The sequence below is a fragment of the Diceros bicornis genome, chromosome 17 (genome assembly GCF_020826845.1).
Source record: "Diceros bicornis minor isolate mBicDic1 chromosome 17, mDicBic1.mat.cur, whole genome shotgun sequence".
Taxonomy (NCBI): Eukaryota; Metazoa; Chordata; class Mammalia; order Perissodactyla; family Rhinocerotidae; genus Diceros; species Diceros bicornis.
Genome location: NC_080756.1, coordinates 55,056,599 through 55,074,096, shown reverse-complemented (window position 1 = coordinate 55,074,096; position 17,498 = coordinate 55,056,599). Strand labels below are relative to the sequence as shown.

Below are 17,498 nucleotides of genomic sequence, written 5' to 3'. Positions count from 1 at the left end.
GGTTTCCTGAGCTCCAGGCCCCAGCTGTTTCCTCCCTCCCGATGAAGTGCAAGTTCTGCCCTACTTCCCCGGGGTTGGTCCCCCTGGATGTGATCTCAGTCAGGCTCTGGCCTTTATCCTCCAGAGGGACAATCCTACACTCACATCTGAGATCACAGGGCCCAGGGCTTCAGGAGTGAAGACACACATGCCCTCATGGCCCACATGATTCCCAAGACCCCAGGCGCGGCCTTCCTCAATCCAGCTCCCTGATTTTTTAGGGCTTCTTCTCCCGGCAGATGGCTGCTTCCCTAAGTACCATTCCCAGGAGGTTCTCTCACCTGCAGATGGATCCATAAACCCCGGGGGGAAGAGGGGGGAGCTGATTCCCATGAGGTAGGATGGCAGTGCTGAGGATAGGATCATAACCAAAATAGGCCACACAGGTTGAAAATAAACACTTTATGTAAGGACATCCTTTAAGGTGGTTGGAGTTCCCATCATGGATCTCTCTGAGACTGCTGCCCCAACCCAAGGAAAACATGAGTGGGGGCCAGGTAAGAGACCCAGAAGGGGCAGCCTCGAAGCAAAGTGACAGATGGGGTCTAAAAGCAATGGAGGATGTGGAAGGGTCGGGCTGGGGTGGGGACAGGACAGACCCCAGCTCATCCAGCTTGGCCTAGAGTCAAGGTGCTAAACTCCTGGCTCCATCGAAGCACAAGGTCCTCACTTTTGGCCTGGCTTAAGATATTGTAAGTCTCATTCTGCAGACATCTCATGCGGGACACCTACACAGGGATTGGGTACACACAGTCTTTGTCACAGAGCCAGGAGCCAGAGGTGGGGAGGTAGGGAGGTGTCAGAAGTCCCACAAGAATCAGAGGCAGGAGGCACCGGCACAGGGCAGCAGAGGGGAGGAAGAACTCAGATGTGGGTTTTTAAAGTTGCAAAGACACCAAGTGGCCCAACCCCCTCCTTTCAGAAGTGAGGAGGCTGAGGCTGGAGGAGGAAGTGACTTGTCCCAGACTTGGTGAGTAAGAGCGGGAGCAGGCCGAGACCTAAACAGCCAATCCCAAACCCAGCTGGGGGGTCTTCCTCTGGTGCCCTCAGGGCCCCCACCTCTTATCTGCAGCATTCCTTCCTGATCCCTCTGGCCTGAGAGGGCCTCACTTACTCCAAGACTGGAGGAGTGGAGGAGAGAGCTCTGGTGGAGGCCTCTGCCCAGAGAGGCAAGTAGGGACTGCTCTCCACATCCCTGCCGCTAGGAGCAGAGGGTCTCAGGAGAGACCCACCTTGGTGACTGATTAATGGGCTGATGGAGGAGGAAGGGGCGGGGCGAGAGGCTCACCTTCTGATTCCGGTTTCTCATCAGACACTGTTGGCTTTTGAAGGCACAGTAGTTTGGGTACTGCACATAGTCTGTGTCACAAATCTAAGCCATAGATGGGGAGATGCGGAGATGTCAGAAATCTTACAAGACATCAGCCCTCCAGACAGTGCCCGCAGTGGCCAAAGCAGGGGCAGAGTGTGGCCATTGAGAACCAGACCTTCCACACCCGGGGTGCCCCCTCCAGAGGAAGAGGCCTTTGTCCCCTCGCCTTTCCTGTGCCCCCCTCAGTCATGGTTCAGTGGCTGGGAAGAAGCCATGAGCTGGGGGAGAAGTGGCTGTTCTGCTGGTCAGCTTGCTGGGAAAGTAGTTGAGGACTGGGGACCTGGGGAGGGGGGCACTAAGGGTCCAGAGCATGGGAAGGGGGCCCGATTAGTGATCCAACCTCAGGGAGCCTTCTGAGGATGGGTAAGTAAGGGAGAGGGTAGGAGAATCTCTAATGTGTGACCTTGGGTGAATCACTTCCCTCTGTGCACCTTGACACCCCCCATCTATAAATCCCAGGGAGTGGCTGAGATGATCTCTGAGACCCCTTCCAGATCTAGGGGCTGGACAGGGCCCTCATCTCAGCTACCAGCCCTTTCTGAAGCTGCCCCTCCTTTTCCTTGCTTTGATTTTTCCTGCTAAACCACAGAAGGAAGGGCCTGGCTCTCAACTACAACAGGTAGTTCCACAGGGGAGGTCACTCTGGGAGAGGGAGCAAAGTGGATTCCACTGAGCAGGGGAAGTGCTGGCAGAGGCAGGGAAGGAGCCTGCCAGACTGAGGCAGGGAAGTACCCGGTCATGGCTCTCAGGCATCATCTAGTCCTGTGTTGTAGATTTGAGTACAACCTTGGCCCAGAACGGGAGAGGACTTGACCAAAGGCCCTCAGCAGGGAACCAGCAGAGCTGGGACAGAACCTCTGTCTCCTGCCTCCCAGTCCTGCGCTCTCCCAGCCCTCGGATTCCTACTCCTTTGCCAAACACAGTCCTACTCTACTGGGGGATGTCTATTCAAGAGAGGAGTGAGGACTGGTTCTCAGAAGCCAGGGGCCCAAGCCCCCTTCCACATCCCAGGGCTACCCAGAGCAAGTAACCAGAAGGAACTGGGGTAAGTGAGGTGGAGCTGACCTTTGGGGAGAGGCTCTGACCTTGGTGGGGAAATCCCCATCCTGGAAGCTAAGGAACTCAGTCTGGAGCCAGCCGGAGACTCGATTATCTTCACAGCCCTTTGTGGCTAGCCGGGCACACCAGAAGTCCATGCCGAGCCCACCGTACAAATCCAGCCCACGAAAGCGGCCCGATATTGGGGTCCCTGTCTGTGTGGCACAGGGGGCAGGGGAGAAGTGCACGCCCCTGCCCTCCTGCAGGCCTCCCTTCCCGCTGCCCAGTCCTGCCTGGAGCCTGGGGCCTTCCCCACAGCAGGCTGCCCGGCTAGGTACCTGGGTGCCGATGGACATGCTCTGGGATGCAAGCAAGGGGCTGAGGAAGGGTGTTTTGTGGGAGTTGTCACACGGCTGCCGCTGCAGGTTGGCTTCCGAGTGGCATTGCTCCAGCTTCAGGGAGCAGAAGTCACAGAGGTCACAGGAACGTACGTGTCGCCGCCCAAGGCTGTCACAGACCTGGGGCAGGAATGTGGCTGAGAGACAGGCTGAGACTTTCCCACGCCTCAGCCCTCCAGAGCCTTCCCCGCAGAACATCTTTGCATTAAGGGTCTTCCGAAAGCTTCTCTGGTTTTTCTGCCTGCCCCCCTCCCCCAGGGCTCCTCAAGGACCTCGCCTCAGCTCTCTATTTCTTCACCTGCTTCCCGGATGATTCATCTACTCCCAGGTAATCTTCATCTCTCTGCAGGTGACATCCAAATCTTTATCACCAGTTCTCGTCTCCTTCCCGAGCTCCAAATCCTCATTGCCAAGTACCGAACAGATGTCTACCATTGAGTGACCTATAATCGCTCCCTTTCCCTTTCTCTGATAATGATGATGCTAATATTTACAAAGAGCTGACACAGTGCTAGGCACCATGGCCATAAACGCCATCATCTCGTTTAGTCTTCACAAGAACCCTATACTAGCACAGGTACTAATAATATCTCCGTTTGACTGATGAGGAAACTGAGGCTCTGTGAGCTGAGCAACCTGCTCAAAACCACATTAATAGACGGTGGAACTGGGACACAGATCCAGGTCCTTCGAACTCCAAAACCTATACTTTACCCAAGTGCTTAGGTTCAAAAACCTCCAAGTTCTTGAAACACATCCTTCCGAGGGAAGTTGCCCATCTCAGAGTCCCTAGCTGGACTCTCCGCCCTGACTGAGCATCCTCAGCATTATCAGGAGGATCTTGCTCAGCAGCATCTCCCATCAATCCCATCATCCTCCTTCCTCACCCATGGGTACAGCACATCACAGTGCACAGAATCTCTTACGTCACCTGTTTACTTCCTACGATAGCACATAAAGCAGGCATGATCATGTCCCTGACCAAAAACTGTTATTGAATTCTTTTCCTATCAAATTAAATACAAGTGCTTCAGATTGCCACTCGAGATTGTTCACATTATGACTCTTACTATCTCTTTGACTCTTTCTCCTGCTGCTCCGCTCCAGGTAAAATGGGCTCCCTTAACCAAGCCCTAATATCCAGTGAGCTCCCTATGACTCCTGAACTTCCTACAATTAAAAAAAAATCTCTAGGGGCCAGCCCGGTGGCATAGCGGTTAGGTGCACATGCTCTGCTTTGGCGGCCCGGGGTTCATAGGTTTGGATCCTGGGCGTGGACCGATGCACTGCTTATCAAGCCATGCTGTGGTGGCGTCCCATATAAAGTAGAGGAAGATGGGCACGGATGTTAGCCCAGGGCCAATCTTCCTCAGCAAAAAGAGGAGAATTGGCAACAGATGTTAGCTCAGGGCTGATGTTCCTCACACGCACACACACAAAATCTCTCCCCAACACCCACCATACTCCTTTTGTAATGCTACTGAGTCCCAGGGGTGGGTGGGGCAGGAGGAGCAGTATGCTCATTATTGGTCCCTCATGAAATTTCTTCTTTCTTGCCTCAGAGCCTTTGCACATACTATTCCCTCTACCAGGAACCTTCTCCCAAGCCCCTTCTTTTGCCTGGTTAACTTCTTTTATCTTCAGGTCTCAGTTTTAAAACATCAGTTCCTCTAAGAAGCATTCTCTGATCCTTCCAAACATGGACAGTTGGGCTCCCATCTGCTCTCTCTGCACTTTGCACTTATCCATCACAGTGTTCATCCCGTCACACTGTTCTGTCTGTTTCCTCGTCCATCCCTCCCACTAGACTACATGACAGAGGACTGGATCTATTGTATTCATTGCTAAAATCTCAAACACCTAATACAGAGTTGGTGCCCAATCAATATTGGTTGAACAGATGGATGAATGGATGGCACACTAGCTCTCAACAAATGTTTGCTAACTTGTATTATTTGAAAACTCAGGGGCCGGCCCCGTGGTGTAGTGGTTAAGCGCACATGCTCTGCTTTGGCAGCCCGGGGTTCACAGGTTTGGATCCTGGGCGCGCACCGACGCACCGCTTGTCAAGCCATGCTGTGGTGGCATCCCATATAAAGTAGAGGAAGATGGGCATGGATGTTAGCCCAGGGCCAATCTTCCTCGGCCGGAAAAAAAAAAAAAAGAGGAGGATTGGCAACAGATGTTAGCTCAGGGCTGATCTTCCTCAAAAAAAAAAGGAAAGAAAACTCAAAGGATGTTTTCCTGGGAATAGGATTTGCTGGGTGCTGAGGCCACATTGAGACTGGAATCTCTCTACAGATTCCTGGAATAGGTTCTCTGAACTCTCTGGAAAGGAGAGCTTCATCTAAGTATTGAAGATCAAGAGATGACTCAAGCCTAATAACTCAGAGAGCTGAAGAATGAATTCTGGATGAGAATGGATTCTAGACTAGGTCTGGAGCCTTCCTCCTTTAAAGAGCTGCAGATGTCCTTCCAAAGAAGGGATTCCCACCTGGAGAGAATCTCTCCAATGATGCCTAACGCTGTCTGTATCCTGCCCATCCTCCACTCCCAAAGCTTAGTACAGTGTCCATACCCAGAGGATGCCCAGTGAACACGTATCCATTAAATAGCATGGCATGCCTACCGACTTCCCGAAACCAAGGGTCTCTTCCTCCAAGTGCTGCCAGGCCTTGGCCGTGGGGGTTATGACGCAGGTGTTCTCCACAATCGAGTAGCACAGCACAAGCAAGGCCTCCACGTGGGGCAGCTGCAGGAGGCTGCAAGAAGACAGTGCTGGCTGGTGGGGATGGGCCAGAGGCCTGGGACAGAAAGCCACATCCACTCTTTTCCCCTTCCCTTAGCATCTGGTCTTGGTCACACACATTCAGCATGCTGGATGGGGCCTTAGAGGCCTCCGAACCAAGTCCTCTTGTTACAGATGAGGAACTGAAGTCCAGAAAGGGGAAGTAACTTCCTCATAGTTGCAATGCTAATCAGGGCCAGAGACAAGACCAGAGCCCAAGCCTGAGAACTCCAGGTACAGGGCTCATCCCACTGCATCATGTAGAGAATGGGCGTCTAGGGCAGTGCTTAAGCCAGTGATGGCCACAGAACAGACGAGGCAGGCCACGTGCACCTAAAGCCCAAGGGTCTGAGTGGGTCTGGAGGCCGAAGCTGGGAAACAGGGCTTCTCATTCCCAAATAAGTCCGTGGGGAGGGGAGGGCCAGTGGGAGAGTCAGAACTTCCTGTACCTGCCAGGGCTTTGGTTTTTCCAGATGGAGTCCTCCTCATATATGTCATTCATTTCATCCATTTCCTGGGCTGTTCGAATAAGCTCCTGGATGTTCTCCATCATTATAGGAGTAGACTCCACTTCCCGTACCCGGGGAGTGAAGGAGAAGCGGTTGGAAGATAAAGATTCAGACTGGAACGTGGGCTCTGAGTCTGTCTGCAGCCCAGGCATTGCCTCCAGGGTCTCCTCTGTCCCCTGTCCCTCCTCCTGCTTTCCCTCCTCCTTCTGCTCCTCCTCTTGTTCTTCCTGCTCCTGCCCTTCCTCCTGCTTGTGTTCCTGCTCTTGCTCCTGCTTGTGCTCCTGCCCGTGCTCCTGCTTGCGATCAGAGCCCTGCTCCTGGCCTCCCAGGGACAAGGAGGATTGTAGCAGCTCCTCCACGTTGTTGTTAAGCCGCTCGGGCCAGGGCCGGAAGGACGGTCGCTCTGTGGCTACAGCAGGGTTTGGGAGGGACCAAGAAAGAGAATGGAAAGGGATGGTCAGTTCTGGGCCCCAAGCGTCTTTGTCACAGAGAGACACACACAGAAACTAAAGGCAGAGGAAAGCAGCCCAAAGCACACTTATTCACACCGTCAAGTAAAAAACACAGAAAACAATAAAAGTATCAAAACAAAGAGTATTACCATGGCGACCGTGGTGGTGGTGGGCTGTGTCCCCTTCCCACCTCCACTACAAGTGCTCCTCTTCCCTAATTCCCACCTCAAACACCACCTTGTGTCCCTCTCACTTAGGAAACACCAAGTATTCTGAATAGCTAGCAACTAATCCTTTTTTGAGTGAAGACATTAGCTTATAAAACTCCCAGAGGACTTCCAAATGCAGGAATGTCTTCGGGAGCTAGGAAAAATGGATTCAGGGCAGAATCGTAAGTAATGTCAGAAGACACTGGGGGGCCGGAAGACTCTAATTTGTACTCATAAAAAGCAGGCTCTTGGAAGTCAGCCCTGTGGCCTAGTGGTTAAGCTCGGCATGCTCCCCTTCGGTGGCCTGGGTTTGGTTCCTGGGAGCGGACCTATACCACTTGTCAGCGGCCATGCTGTGGCGGTGACCCACACACAAAATAGAGGAAGACTGGCACAGATGTTAGCTCAGGGCAAATCTTCCTCAAGCAAAAAGAAGATTGGCAACAGACATTAGCTCAGGACCAATCTTCCTCAGCAAAATAAATAAATAAATAAATAAATAAAAAGCACGCTCTCTCTTATGTAAAGAGCTGCCTCCCACCACCTCCCACCCTGCTCAACATTCTTCCCATTTCCCTGCCACTGATGCCTTAAATCCTGGGCTCTGGAATTTGTGGAAGGAGTTGCTGGTAGTCTCCCAGGTGCTGGGAGGGTCTTACCTGTGACGTGGGATGACATGGGGGAGGTCATCGTGGTGGGCGGAACTTCAGGAGAAGAGTCTAACTCCTTGAGATTGTTAGGTGAGAGAATTGAGACTGGCTGGGAGCATCGGACTCTCTGCAAGAAGAGAAGGAAAGTGGGAACGCCCTTCCCAAAGCACGGACTCCTACTCCAGCTTATTCCTCAGTCTCCTTTGCAGCATGTCTCCTCTCTCACAGTTCCCGGGCAGGGATGAAGGGACGTGATCCCTGGTGGAACCCTCTAGACCTGGGAAAGAGTTCCCCTGCAAGATAAAACTCTGTGTCTGGGCCACACCCCCGCCTTCACTCTTTTGCATTTGACTTATATGAAATCATTGACCTGTTAGAAGAAATGGAAGAGGTTACCTCTTTGCCTCTTCCCATCCCTCTTCCTGACTTCACTTGCAGTAGCAGGATTGTTCTGACAGTCTGAATGCCCAGGTGAGACGGCATTCATATGTAATCTGGGTAAATGACTGGCAAAGAGGCAGGGAGGGGAGATCTAAGGATGGCTCTCCTGGAGCCCTTCCTCAACTGCTCACTGCACCTCCTCTCCCTTGGCCCTGGAACACCAGACCCCACCTTCGTCCTGGGCCTCACCTTGGCATAGTAGACATGATTGGAGCAACGATATTGAGTAAACTGGCAGAAGGATTCAAACCAGGAGGCATAGGGGAGGTCGGAGCAGACAGCACCTGAGAAAGGGCAGGGGTGGAGAAGGTGAACGCACAACCGGGAACTCCCTCGCAGAGGGGCAGTGAGTGGGCTCCTTGGGTCTGGAGAGTGGAGAGTATGGGCTCAGGGAAGGTGCCAGCCATACCCCTCCTCTGTCTCAAGTGAGCACAGGGCTGCCCCACTAGGCGGGCCCTCACCGTCGGGCCCTCACCGTCGGGCACCAAGCCGTGGTTTTCATATTGGTCCAGCTGGACCAGGGTGGGGTTCCGGCAGCCGTGGGTGGCACGGAGACGGCAGGTTGTCTCTGCCTTCCAGGTTGGGGTCAGCAGTGCGAAGAAGCGTTCATATTCGGTGGGAGAGAGAGGGCTGCCTGGAGTGGAGGCCGAAATTGAATCCTGGGCTGGGGCAGGTGCCAGAGGCAGGAGCAGCACTGCGAGGCGGGGAACAGAGGGACGCATGGACCGAACTCCAAATCCCGCTCCGGGCCCAGGACAGACCCAGACTGGCAAGGGGTCCCCGTATAAATTAGGAACTGGGGGCTGTCTGGCCAGTGTTGATTAGGGTGAGGGGACTCCAGGGGCAAAGGCAAAGGTCTGACCGGGGGGAGATCCGGAGGAGCTCAGAAGCTCGGGAGCAAACCCAACGCTACCACCATGAGAAAGCGGTTCAGAAACCATAAAGGAAGGGTTCCCGGCGGGGTCGGCGGGGGGTCGGGGGGTGGGGTGGAGGGCTGAGGCGGGGAGGAAGACTGAGTAGGCGGGGCCCTCTCACCCTTCAGGAGCGAGACCAGGAAGCCAGCGGCCGGCTTCCTCATGGCCCCAGGCGATCCGCCCGCGTTTCCCGGACCGAAACGGCCTCTAACGGACAAGCCAGAGGACTGGTGGGGCGCGGGCGACAAACAGGGAGTAGCAGGTGCGGCCCGGACGTCACAAAGGGTCGGGGGCGGCCCGCGGGGCCGGAGGGGCGGGGCCTCGGGAACGGGCGCGGGCTCTGTATGGGTCCTCGTGTGTGTCACAATCCACCTAGGGAGGATGATGATGGCAAAGGTTATCGTTGACTCAGGACCTTTGATGGAGTAGGTCTTGTGTTGTTTGTATTACCTTATTTCATTTCCAGGGTAATCCCATAAAGGGGATACTATCATTATCCTATTTTACAGAGGAGGAGACGGAGGTTCCAGAAACAATTTGCCCAACAGGTGGTGAGGCCTAGATGTGAGTACAGGCGGGGTTCTGTGGCAGGCGGAAGTGGAACTACAAAACAAAGTCAGGGCCCATCTGGGTAGGAACTGGAAAGGAAGCTTCCAGCTAAGAAAGGAGCCAGAAGGGGAAACAAGAGCAGGGTTCAGGTGAGGAGAAGCTTGTGTAAGGATGGCTCAGCTAAGGAAGTGGTTTCCAATTGGGAGGTGAGCAAGACAATCCATTGGAGTAGGGGAAATATTTGTTTTTCTATTTTGTGTTTAAGATATATCAAGTTAATATTTAAGGTAATAGTACATATACAAAACACAAAACACATTTATTAGAAATTAAGTGGAATACGTTTTATGGAGAAAAGATGCGATGCACAATTCTAAAAGTTTTGGCAACTTCTGGTCTGAGGCACACCCCCGCCAGCCAGCTTCGTCCTTCCCAAGTTGAGAAGCTGTAGATTCTGGTGCAGAGGTACCACTTCTAGTTCCATGTCTTGTCCTACTTCTGGCATGTCATCCTCCCACTTCTTATCCAACCCAGAGGATGCAAAAAAATGCTTAGCACAGGTACTAAAAGAGTGTCTCTACAATAAACACAGCAGACCAACATGTATAGCTTTTATTCACCTACCCAAATTCTTTTACATGTGAGTTTTCTGCATTCCACCTTGCCCCCTCTCTCCCATTCACAAGGCCAGGATGAATCCTCTTGGCACAGAGAAAGGGGTGCCCCTTCAACTAGGGCCACAGCCCAGATGATGTGCGGGAGCCCCCACCATGGAAAAAGCAGGAAGAGAATTAAGAAAGTTTATTACACCATAGCCCCCCACGGGGGAGGGAATTAGGAGGGCTGGGGGAGTGCCCCCATGCTTCTGCCCCAGTCCTTAAATACAAAGCAAGGGGAGTACAGAGGACCATCCCTCGGAAATACAGCACCAACCTCAGCATGGAGGCAAAAGGACAGTGGGCAAGACCACTTCCCTCTGAAGGGGGCGGGCAGAATGAGAGCACATACCATTACGGCTGTGGCACCCCTCCCTACCAGGGTATGGATGCAGCCTCAGCACCAGGAGTGGGGAGAGGGGAGGAGAAGGGGTGACAACCTGCACCATCCACTTCTCCCTGAATCCCCTGGCCCCAGCACAGGCATTCTGCTCCCCACTAGCCCAGGTCAGGGGATGTGGAAGAAACTCTGTTGGAATCCAAGGCCCTTATCTATTTCTTCTTTCGTTCTTGGGAGCAGCGTGGGCAAAACCTAAAAAGGAACATGATAGAGAAGGGGAGGGAGAAAGTGGGTGAAAGGGAGAATGCCCTCTACCACTCAGCTGAGGGGCAGTGCAGCTCCTACCACAACTCTCTCACTCACCACTTCCCCCGAGGCTTGGTTGTCAGCCCCACACAGGCAAAGTGGAACCACTCGATGGAACACTAGAAAAGAAGGTAGAAGCAGCAGAAGTCAGGCATCAGTGTGGGGCAGAGGAAAGAAAAGAAGCCCCTCTATATATTCCTTAGGAGTATTCTCTTATTCTGTCCCTTTGAAGAATTCTTAGAAGTCCCAAGGCCAACGACTCCAACCACCTTCCTCCTATCCTGAAGTCCCACTATTCAATCATTTTTCCCCCTCTTGTACCTACTCCCTTCACGTCCCCCAGAACTCCCCATCCTGAGGCAAAATGGTTCTCACATCAGGGTTGTCACAGCCAATCATCTCTCCATAGGAGACCTGGTGACAAAGGCAATAGGTGGGTTCGTTGGGATCCACAGGCATATCCAACACATCAGAGGGGTGGACACTGCCAAAGGTCACTGAGGGCATCCCATACTCAGGACTTCTGCGTTCCAAGAGGAAGAGAAAGTGTCATCTGCAGGAAGGGAAGCTACAACTTGAGACTCTCCGAGGTGGTAGGAGATCCTGGTGGGGCAAGTGATGTGTGGCTTCTCCTCTCTCTCCAGCAGATATCAACATGATAAGGAGAAGAGTTACTGGCACAGAAGATAAAGTGGCAAGGGGCAGTGCGGGCTGGGAGTGGGGCGGCGAGAGAGGAAAGTATGTCATTTGGCAAAGTGCTCCCTGATACACTCACGTGCGCACAAGTTTTAACTTCTTCTGGGCAGCCTTGGGGGCTTCTTCATCTGAGTTTTTCCCTTTGGAACGAGCACGGGCGGCTTTCTTCTCCTTTTGAGTCCGGCCTTCTAGGACAAGGGGGAAAGCCAGAGGCAGGGAGACAGAAGTACAGGTTAAGTCCTCCTTCCTCCCCCTCCTTCCAACCTGGTGCCCCTCCCTCATGGCTGAAGAGCCAGCTTCTTCTCCCTCTGAATCCTCGCCCCACCTCTCACAGCCCCGCCCCCCTCCTCACTCTTTTTGCCTTTGCTGGAAGAGCTGTCATAGTCACTGGACTCAATCTGTTTCTCCTTCAAGTCAGCCTCAAAACGGGCCAGGTCTGTGTCCAGTCGCCGAATGTGTTTGTCCACCTGGGTGGGAAGGAAGGAGAGGGAAGAGGTACAAAGCTGGTTTCAGTAAAAGAAAACAGGCTAAGGCAGATTCTGTGCATCTCCCAGACCCAAAACAGATCCCAACACAGCTGAAGGAGGGGTCTAGACCCCGAGGAATAGATGGGAGGTAGGTGGGGAGCCATGAACAGGGCCATACCATCTCATAGGTCTGCATGGCAAGCTGCACCTTGTCGTCACCAAATTCCTTGCACTTGCCATAGGCTTCCTGGATCTGTTTGAGAAGGGCCAATTTTTCCTCGGAGCTCAGGCTGCGGGCGCTACTCATATACTCAGTGGCCAACTTGTCAATTTCAGCCTTCAGGTCTACAACAGAGACAGAGGCCTGGTCACAAGGGCCCCTGAGTGGCTACGTGAAACACACTTCTTCCTCTTGTTCCTTGGACCTTTTCCATTGACCATCATAACCTTCGAACTAAAATGTACTGACTGTTCATAGGTACTGTGCCATGTACTCAAGTAATGCAACATATTGACAATATTTGTTTTAAAGGTGCCTTCAGGTGCTGAAAACATTGCTATCAGAGTTGGAACTTAAATTATTGAAACATAATGAAGGATCCTTTGTACACTACACTAATATGAAGTATATTTTTATTGACGTCTGAAGATGCTTCTTTGTAGGGCTTGCTGCTTCTTGAACCATGAATTTTGTTTCAAAAGCCACCTGGTTTCTCATCTCAAAAACATCCCACAATAGTTCTGAGTGCTGTAAACCTGGCTGGATCATCTGCTGCTGCTGATTTCCAGGTCTGTACATCTGTATCTCATCATTTAAAATTAGGTCCTAGTTTATTTATGTATGAGTTCTTCTACTTACTGCCCACCCTATTTTGCTCATCATTTGCAACTTGCTTATATTTCCCATCACTTTTTTTCTGTTTGTTCATCTTAGATATCACTCCAAACAATTTAATATTGGAAGGCTGGCGATGTCCCAAGACACTGAGACTGGAGACATCTACTGCCTAAGCTTTGGTAGGGCACATCAAAAAGGTCAATGGCAAGAGACAAAAGTATGACTGTAAGACAGTGCAGCAACAGAGAACAGGAAGGATCTGCACACACTATGTTCATGCTCCACTTCATTCGAGGCCCCTGGAGGAAGCTGAAAAAGCATGTAGTTCAGTAATCTCCAACTGGACTTTCCGTGCATGAACTCAAGAGTTGGAACGGTATTACAAAGAAAGCAAGCTGGTTCTCAGCATTCGGCACAGTTCTCAGGAGCCTACGTCAGGGTTTTAGATGATGTTCACCTTTTCACAAGTAAACTTACCCAAAGTAACTTAAATGACAGCTTTAGGTATTCTAATACCGGCTTGTTACATCCTTGAGCATGGCTACACAGGCATGGAAGGTCAGACCTAAATATCCTTCAGCAGGTATGGCGATAGCTCCAGCAGACATCTTTGACCTTTAAGAGACCAACATGACCATTGTGGTATAGCCTGAGGCTCCAAGTGAATGCCTCAATGCAGCCAAACTTGCTCAATGTCCAAGGAAGTCCACATATTGTATCTAGTGCTTCTGTAAGGTTGAAGAATACACTGTAGAGATCCTGATGTTAACTGCGGCTTTTCGTTCTTTTTTTCCTCTTTCTTTTTTTTTTGGTGAGAAAGATTGGCCCTCAGCTAACATCTGTTGCCAATCTTCCTCTTTTTTGCTGAGCAAGATTGGCTATAAGCCAACATCTGTGCCCATCCTCCTCCATTTTGTAAGTGGGACGCCGACACAGCCGGTTTAACGAGCGGTGCGCAGGTCTGCAACCGGGATCCGAACCCGCAAACCGCGGGCCTCCAAAGCAGAGCACGCAAACTCAACCACTATGCCACCCCAACCTCTCTTTCTTTCTTTTCTTTTGCTGAGGAAGATTCACCCTGAGCTAACATCTGTGCCAATCTTCCTCTATTTTGTATGGGGTCACCACCACAGCATGGCCGCCAACAAATGGTGTAGGTCCGTGCCCAGGAACCGAACCTGGGCCACTGAAGCGGAGCATGCCAAACTTAACCACCAGACCACGGGGCCAGGCCCCTTTCTTTCTTTTTAACAACTTCTCATACAGCAAAGCTCCTGTCTACCAATATGAGTTGCAGTCTAAAGCCACACTCAATTTTGTGATAGTAACATTAACAATCCAGCAGAGTAGAAACATTCTAGTCTTCCTATATATTGAACGTGGAGAACAGAAATGATTCTAGAGTGGACTTTGGTTTTTGAATTCTTCTTGAGGGAGATATAAAGAACACAGCATCTCTGAATTCTTGAGGCATTGTCACAATACTCCATTTGTTATGGAAAAGCTGATATAGAAATGCAGATCATCATCACTCTCTTTCTAAGAATTGCAAGAGAGTAAAAAAGAGAGAGAGAGAGAAGCCACAGTTCTCCAGATCAGACCAGATGATATGGTAACACCAAACAGAAAAAGAAATGATCATTATACACATGGACACCTTACTCTGTACGTACCCTCTGTTCTTTGGTCCAGGTCCCTCATGAGCTGAAAGTTTCTCTGCAGTTCAAAGGGGAGGTTTTCAATACCTAGGGAGAAGAGGAGAAACTGAGAATCACTGGACTTCACAGGCCTTATAGCTGCTTTCAAAGTACAGTACAATCCCAAAACAGGACTCAATCTTCCCTCTTTCAAACCGCTGGGTTTATCTGTGACAGCGTTCATCATGCCTTTCTCAGAAGAGGCTGTGACTCTCTCTCTCCACAACTAACTTCTCCGTCTCTGCACAGCTTTCCCACCCTTTCCCTCTTCAGGGATCTTACTCTACAAATCAGCCCTTCTCTTTCCTTTATTTTCAATCTCTGTCTCCAAGCTTCTTGCCCTCAACTTACAAATACCCTCCTGATATCCTCCACTACTCATCACAAACATACTTCCAATCTACTCTCCATATGGTAGCCAGAATTTTTTTTTTCTGAGGAAGATTCACCCTGAGCTAACATCTGTGCCAATCTTCCTATTTTATAAGTGGGTCACCGTCACAGCATGGCTGACAAGTGGTGTAGGTTCGTGCCTGGGATCTGCACCCACGAACCTGGGCTGCCAAAGCGGACGGTGCTGAACTTAACCACTATGCCACAGGGCCGGCCCCAGAATGTTCTTTTAAAAAATGCAAATTTGATCAAGTCACTCTCCTGCTTATAACCTTCCAGTAACTTCCTATTGCACTATTCCTATTCTGCACTTTCTGGCCCTTGCTTACCTCACATAAGCCTTAACTCATGTCAGCGCCCCCTTTGTGCTCTCTCTGCTCTGATCATACTGGCCTTTTCAGAGTGCCTTGAACTTGCCAGTACTCTTCCTGTCACTCTGCTTTCCACATGCTGCTCTCTCTGCCTGGAATGCACCGCCCAGTCTTCTGCACCCCACCTCCACCATACCTCTTGGCCTACTAAATTCTTGTTCATTCTTCAAAGTTCAGCTCAACCCTGACTTCCCCAGACTTCAACAGGTGCTCTGAATTATGCTGTCAAGTTATTCTAGCGCTACCCTTTTTTGGCACTTATCCAACTGCAATTAAATAATTAACTGCATAATTAGTTATTTGGTATCTGTCTCCCCAGCCCTCCAGAAGGGCTGGACATGTCTATCTTCTTCTCTCCTATTTCCCTAGTATTTAGAATTATGACTTGCATACAGAGGATCCTCAATAAATACTTGAATAAATGCATGAATTACTTAAGTCTCTCCCATAAAAGAAAAATCTCTTTCCATGACTCCAATTCAAACTTTTAAAATGCCTCCACTGCTTAAACCTATAACCTTAGGTCTGCCACCACCAGTTTACTGAGATTAAGTCACCAACAACTTAACAATTCAAATGATCTGTTATTAGTCCTATCCTAAAAAATATGTCCACAGCAGTTGGCACCATCTTCTCTCCCTCAAGTAACTTTCTTCCTCTTAGGATTCCAAATCTCATCACATACATTCTGGTAATTCCAACACTGACATTTCCTTAGCCTATTCCTTAAATGTTAATGTTTGCTTTAAGATTACACTTTAATCCTCTCACTTTCTCTCTTTACTTGTTTTCCCTGAATAACCTAAATCTCATTCACGTTCATGGATACAACTACCATTCCTAGGCTTAAGTCTAAATTGAATTAAATATATTGCTGTTAACTCCTGAATTTCCCATCTTGTTGATATATTTGTCTACCTCACTTCCCAAGTAGGAAATCGAGAAGTAATCTTAGATTCTTCCTTCTCTCTCAACTGCTCAGTCGGTCCTATCATATTTAACTCCTAAATACTTCTGTCACTCCCTGAGATCAGGTCCTCATCTCTGACCTGGACTTTTACCACTAATTGATCTCCCTATTACCAATGTTATCATGCTCCAATTTACCATACATCAGTTATTTTCCTTTATAAAATCACTCTTTAAAAAATCTGTTGGTTCCTCACTATTTAAAGTGCAAGCTCCTTAGCTTAGTTTAAAAGACCTTGCATAGTTTAGCCCCAGTCTCCTTCTCCAGCCTCACTTCCCAGTCTTCTGACCTTTGAGTCCTACATATCAAGCACTCTGACGTCACTTCTCCCTAACCTTGCCACAAATCCATCATAATACCTTTGCTGATGCTTTCCCCCACCTGCGATTCCCTCTCTCTCTCCACACTAGCAAATAAACACTCAAGCTTCAAGACTCTATTCAAACATCACATCCTCTGAAAAGCTTTACCTACATCCCCAGATAATTAGCTCCTCTTTCTCCAGTGTTACCAACTGTCCTTTTAATGTATTTCTACTATTTCACTTGTCACAATGTCTTATACTTATTTATTAGCAGAATCTGTTTCCTACTAGACTATGAGCACTTGAAGGCAGGGGCTGTGTCTTATTCATTTTTGTATATCCCCAGTACCTGCCATTAAGTCTGACCCGTAGCAGGACCTCAATATATAAATGAATGAATGAATGACTCTCAATACTGTAAGACAAATGTAAGCGTACAGGGTGACAGGCTTTGTGAAGGGATGGGTTACACAAACGGCATAAACGTAACACCAGATTTCCATTTGATGGGAATTGGATTTTTACTCTAAGAGAAGCGTTCCAGTTCATCATCTGACAGTGGTCACTCACAACCCCCCATGCCTATGAGAAGCCGCTTCTGAGAAAGGAGTGAGCGGAGGAGCCACGAGCAGGTCTTTGTCGCTGCTCCAAATGGCAGTGGGTGATATACTAAACGACAGATTATGAACGATTTTGGAAAAAAAAAATCCTGAGGCTGGAGGCCCTGAAGATAGGGACAGCAAATACCTTCCCAGCTACGCCCATTAGCCCTTCAAGAGACATCTCTCAGCCCCACCGCGCAGCCCCTTCCTCGTCTACACCCCAAAGCGAGGCCTCAACCCTGCTGCGCCGCCCCCTCCTTCTTATACCCTCCCACAGTTTCTCTCACAGAACCCCTTCACAGTTGTGACCCTCTAACCACCGGGACTTCAGGGCCATAGATCTTCTCAGCCCCGATGCCCCCCACCACTCTATGACCCCTGACCCCCTCCTCCAGCCTGCTCTTACTGTCCAGATAATGTTCCAAATACATCCCCGCAGCCATCTTGAAGCAAAACAAAGCAACTTCCGATCCGCCCCGGAAGTGACTTAAACGCGACA

The 17,498-nt window shown here is 50.2% G+C and overlaps 2 protein-coding genes across 11 annotated transcripts; both read right to left on the bottom strand.

Annotated features, from left to right (window-relative positions):
* Nucleotides 1–426: 426 nt before the first annotated feature.
* On the bottom strand, nt 427–10,061 carry ACRBP (acrosin binding protein). Of its 7 annotated transcripts, none has more exons than XM_058558964.1 (11): nt 9,984–10,061; nt 9,702–9,879; nt 8,932–9,182; nt 8,372–8,590; nt 8,086–8,180; nt 7,465–7,582; nt 6,085–6,553; nt 5,477–5,609; nt 2,497–2,967; nt 1,328–1,411; nt 427–767 (listed from the first exon to the last, which is right to left on the bottom strand). In XM_058558964.1, the coding sequence occupies exons 3-11, from the start codon at nt 8,972–8,974 to the stop codon at nt 645–647; spliced, it is 1,755 nt and encodes a 584-aa protein (XP_058414947.1). In that variant the 5' UTR covers nt 8,975–9,182; nt 9,702–9,879; nt 9,984–10,061; the 3' UTR covers nt 427–644. The 7 variants fall into 7 exon arrangements, with proteins under 7 accessions (XP_058414947.1, XP_058414949.1, XP_058414946.1 ...); XM_058558966.1 differs by lacking the exon at nt 9,984–10,061 and having other exon boundaries at nt 2,497–2,664; nt 2,788–2,967; nt 9,702–9,853; XM_058558963.1 differs by lacking the exon at nt 9,702–9,879 and having other exon boundaries at nt 9,984–10,056.
* An 84-nt stretch (nt 10,062–10,145) lies between these two features.
* On the bottom strand, nt 10,146–17,498 carry ING4 (inhibitor of growth family member 4). Of its 4 annotated transcripts, none has more exons than XM_058558979.1 (8): nt 17,406–17,498; nt 14,336–14,407; nt 12,003–12,169; nt 11,710–11,824; nt 11,437–11,545; nt 11,037–11,181; nt 10,719–10,780; nt 10,146–10,607 (listed from the first exon to the last, which is right to left on the bottom strand). In XM_058558979.1, the coding sequence occupies exons 1-8, from the start codon at nt 17,440–17,442 to the stop codon at nt 10,568–10,570; spliced, it is 747 nt and encodes a 248-aa protein (XP_058414962.1). In that variant the 5' UTR covers nt 17,443–17,498; the 3' UTR covers nt 10,146–10,567. The 4 variants fall into 4 exon arrangements, with proteins under 4 accessions (XP_058414962.1, XP_058414960.1, XP_058414961.1 ...); XM_058558977.1 differs by having other exon boundaries at nt 11,037–11,184; nt 17,406–17,494; XM_058558978.1 differs by having other exon boundaries at nt 11,037–11,184; nt 11,437–11,542; nt 17,406–17,494.

Excerpts from the sequence above, each read along its gene's own strand:
- ACRBP (XM_058558964.1), bottom strand. The coding sequence starts at position 8,974 with ATGAGGAAGCCGGCCGCTGGCTTCCTGGTCTCGCTCCTGAAGG. Across the intron at positions 7,583-8,085 it reads ATCATGTCTACTATGCCAAG|AGAGTCCGATGCTCCCAGCC; the intron begins GTGAGGCCCAGG and ends CTCTTCTTGCAG. Across the intron at positions 2,968-5,476 it reads CCCTTGGTTTCGGGAAGTCG|GTCTGTGACAGCCTTGGGCG; the intron begins GTAGGCATGCCA and ends TTCCTGCCCCAG.
- ING4 (XM_058558977.1), bottom strand. The coding sequence starts at position 17,442 with ATGGCTGCGGGGATGTATTTGGAACATTATCTGGACA. Across the intron at positions 11,546-11,709 it reads TTCCAGCAAAGGCAAAAAGA|AAGGCCGGACTCAAAAGGAG; the intron begins GTGAGGAGGGGG and ends CCCTTGTCCTAG. Across the intron at positions 10,608-10,718 it reads ACCAAGCCTCGGGGGAAGTG|GTTTTGCCCACGCTGCTCCC; the intron begins GTGAGTGAGAGA and ends GTTCCTTTTTAG.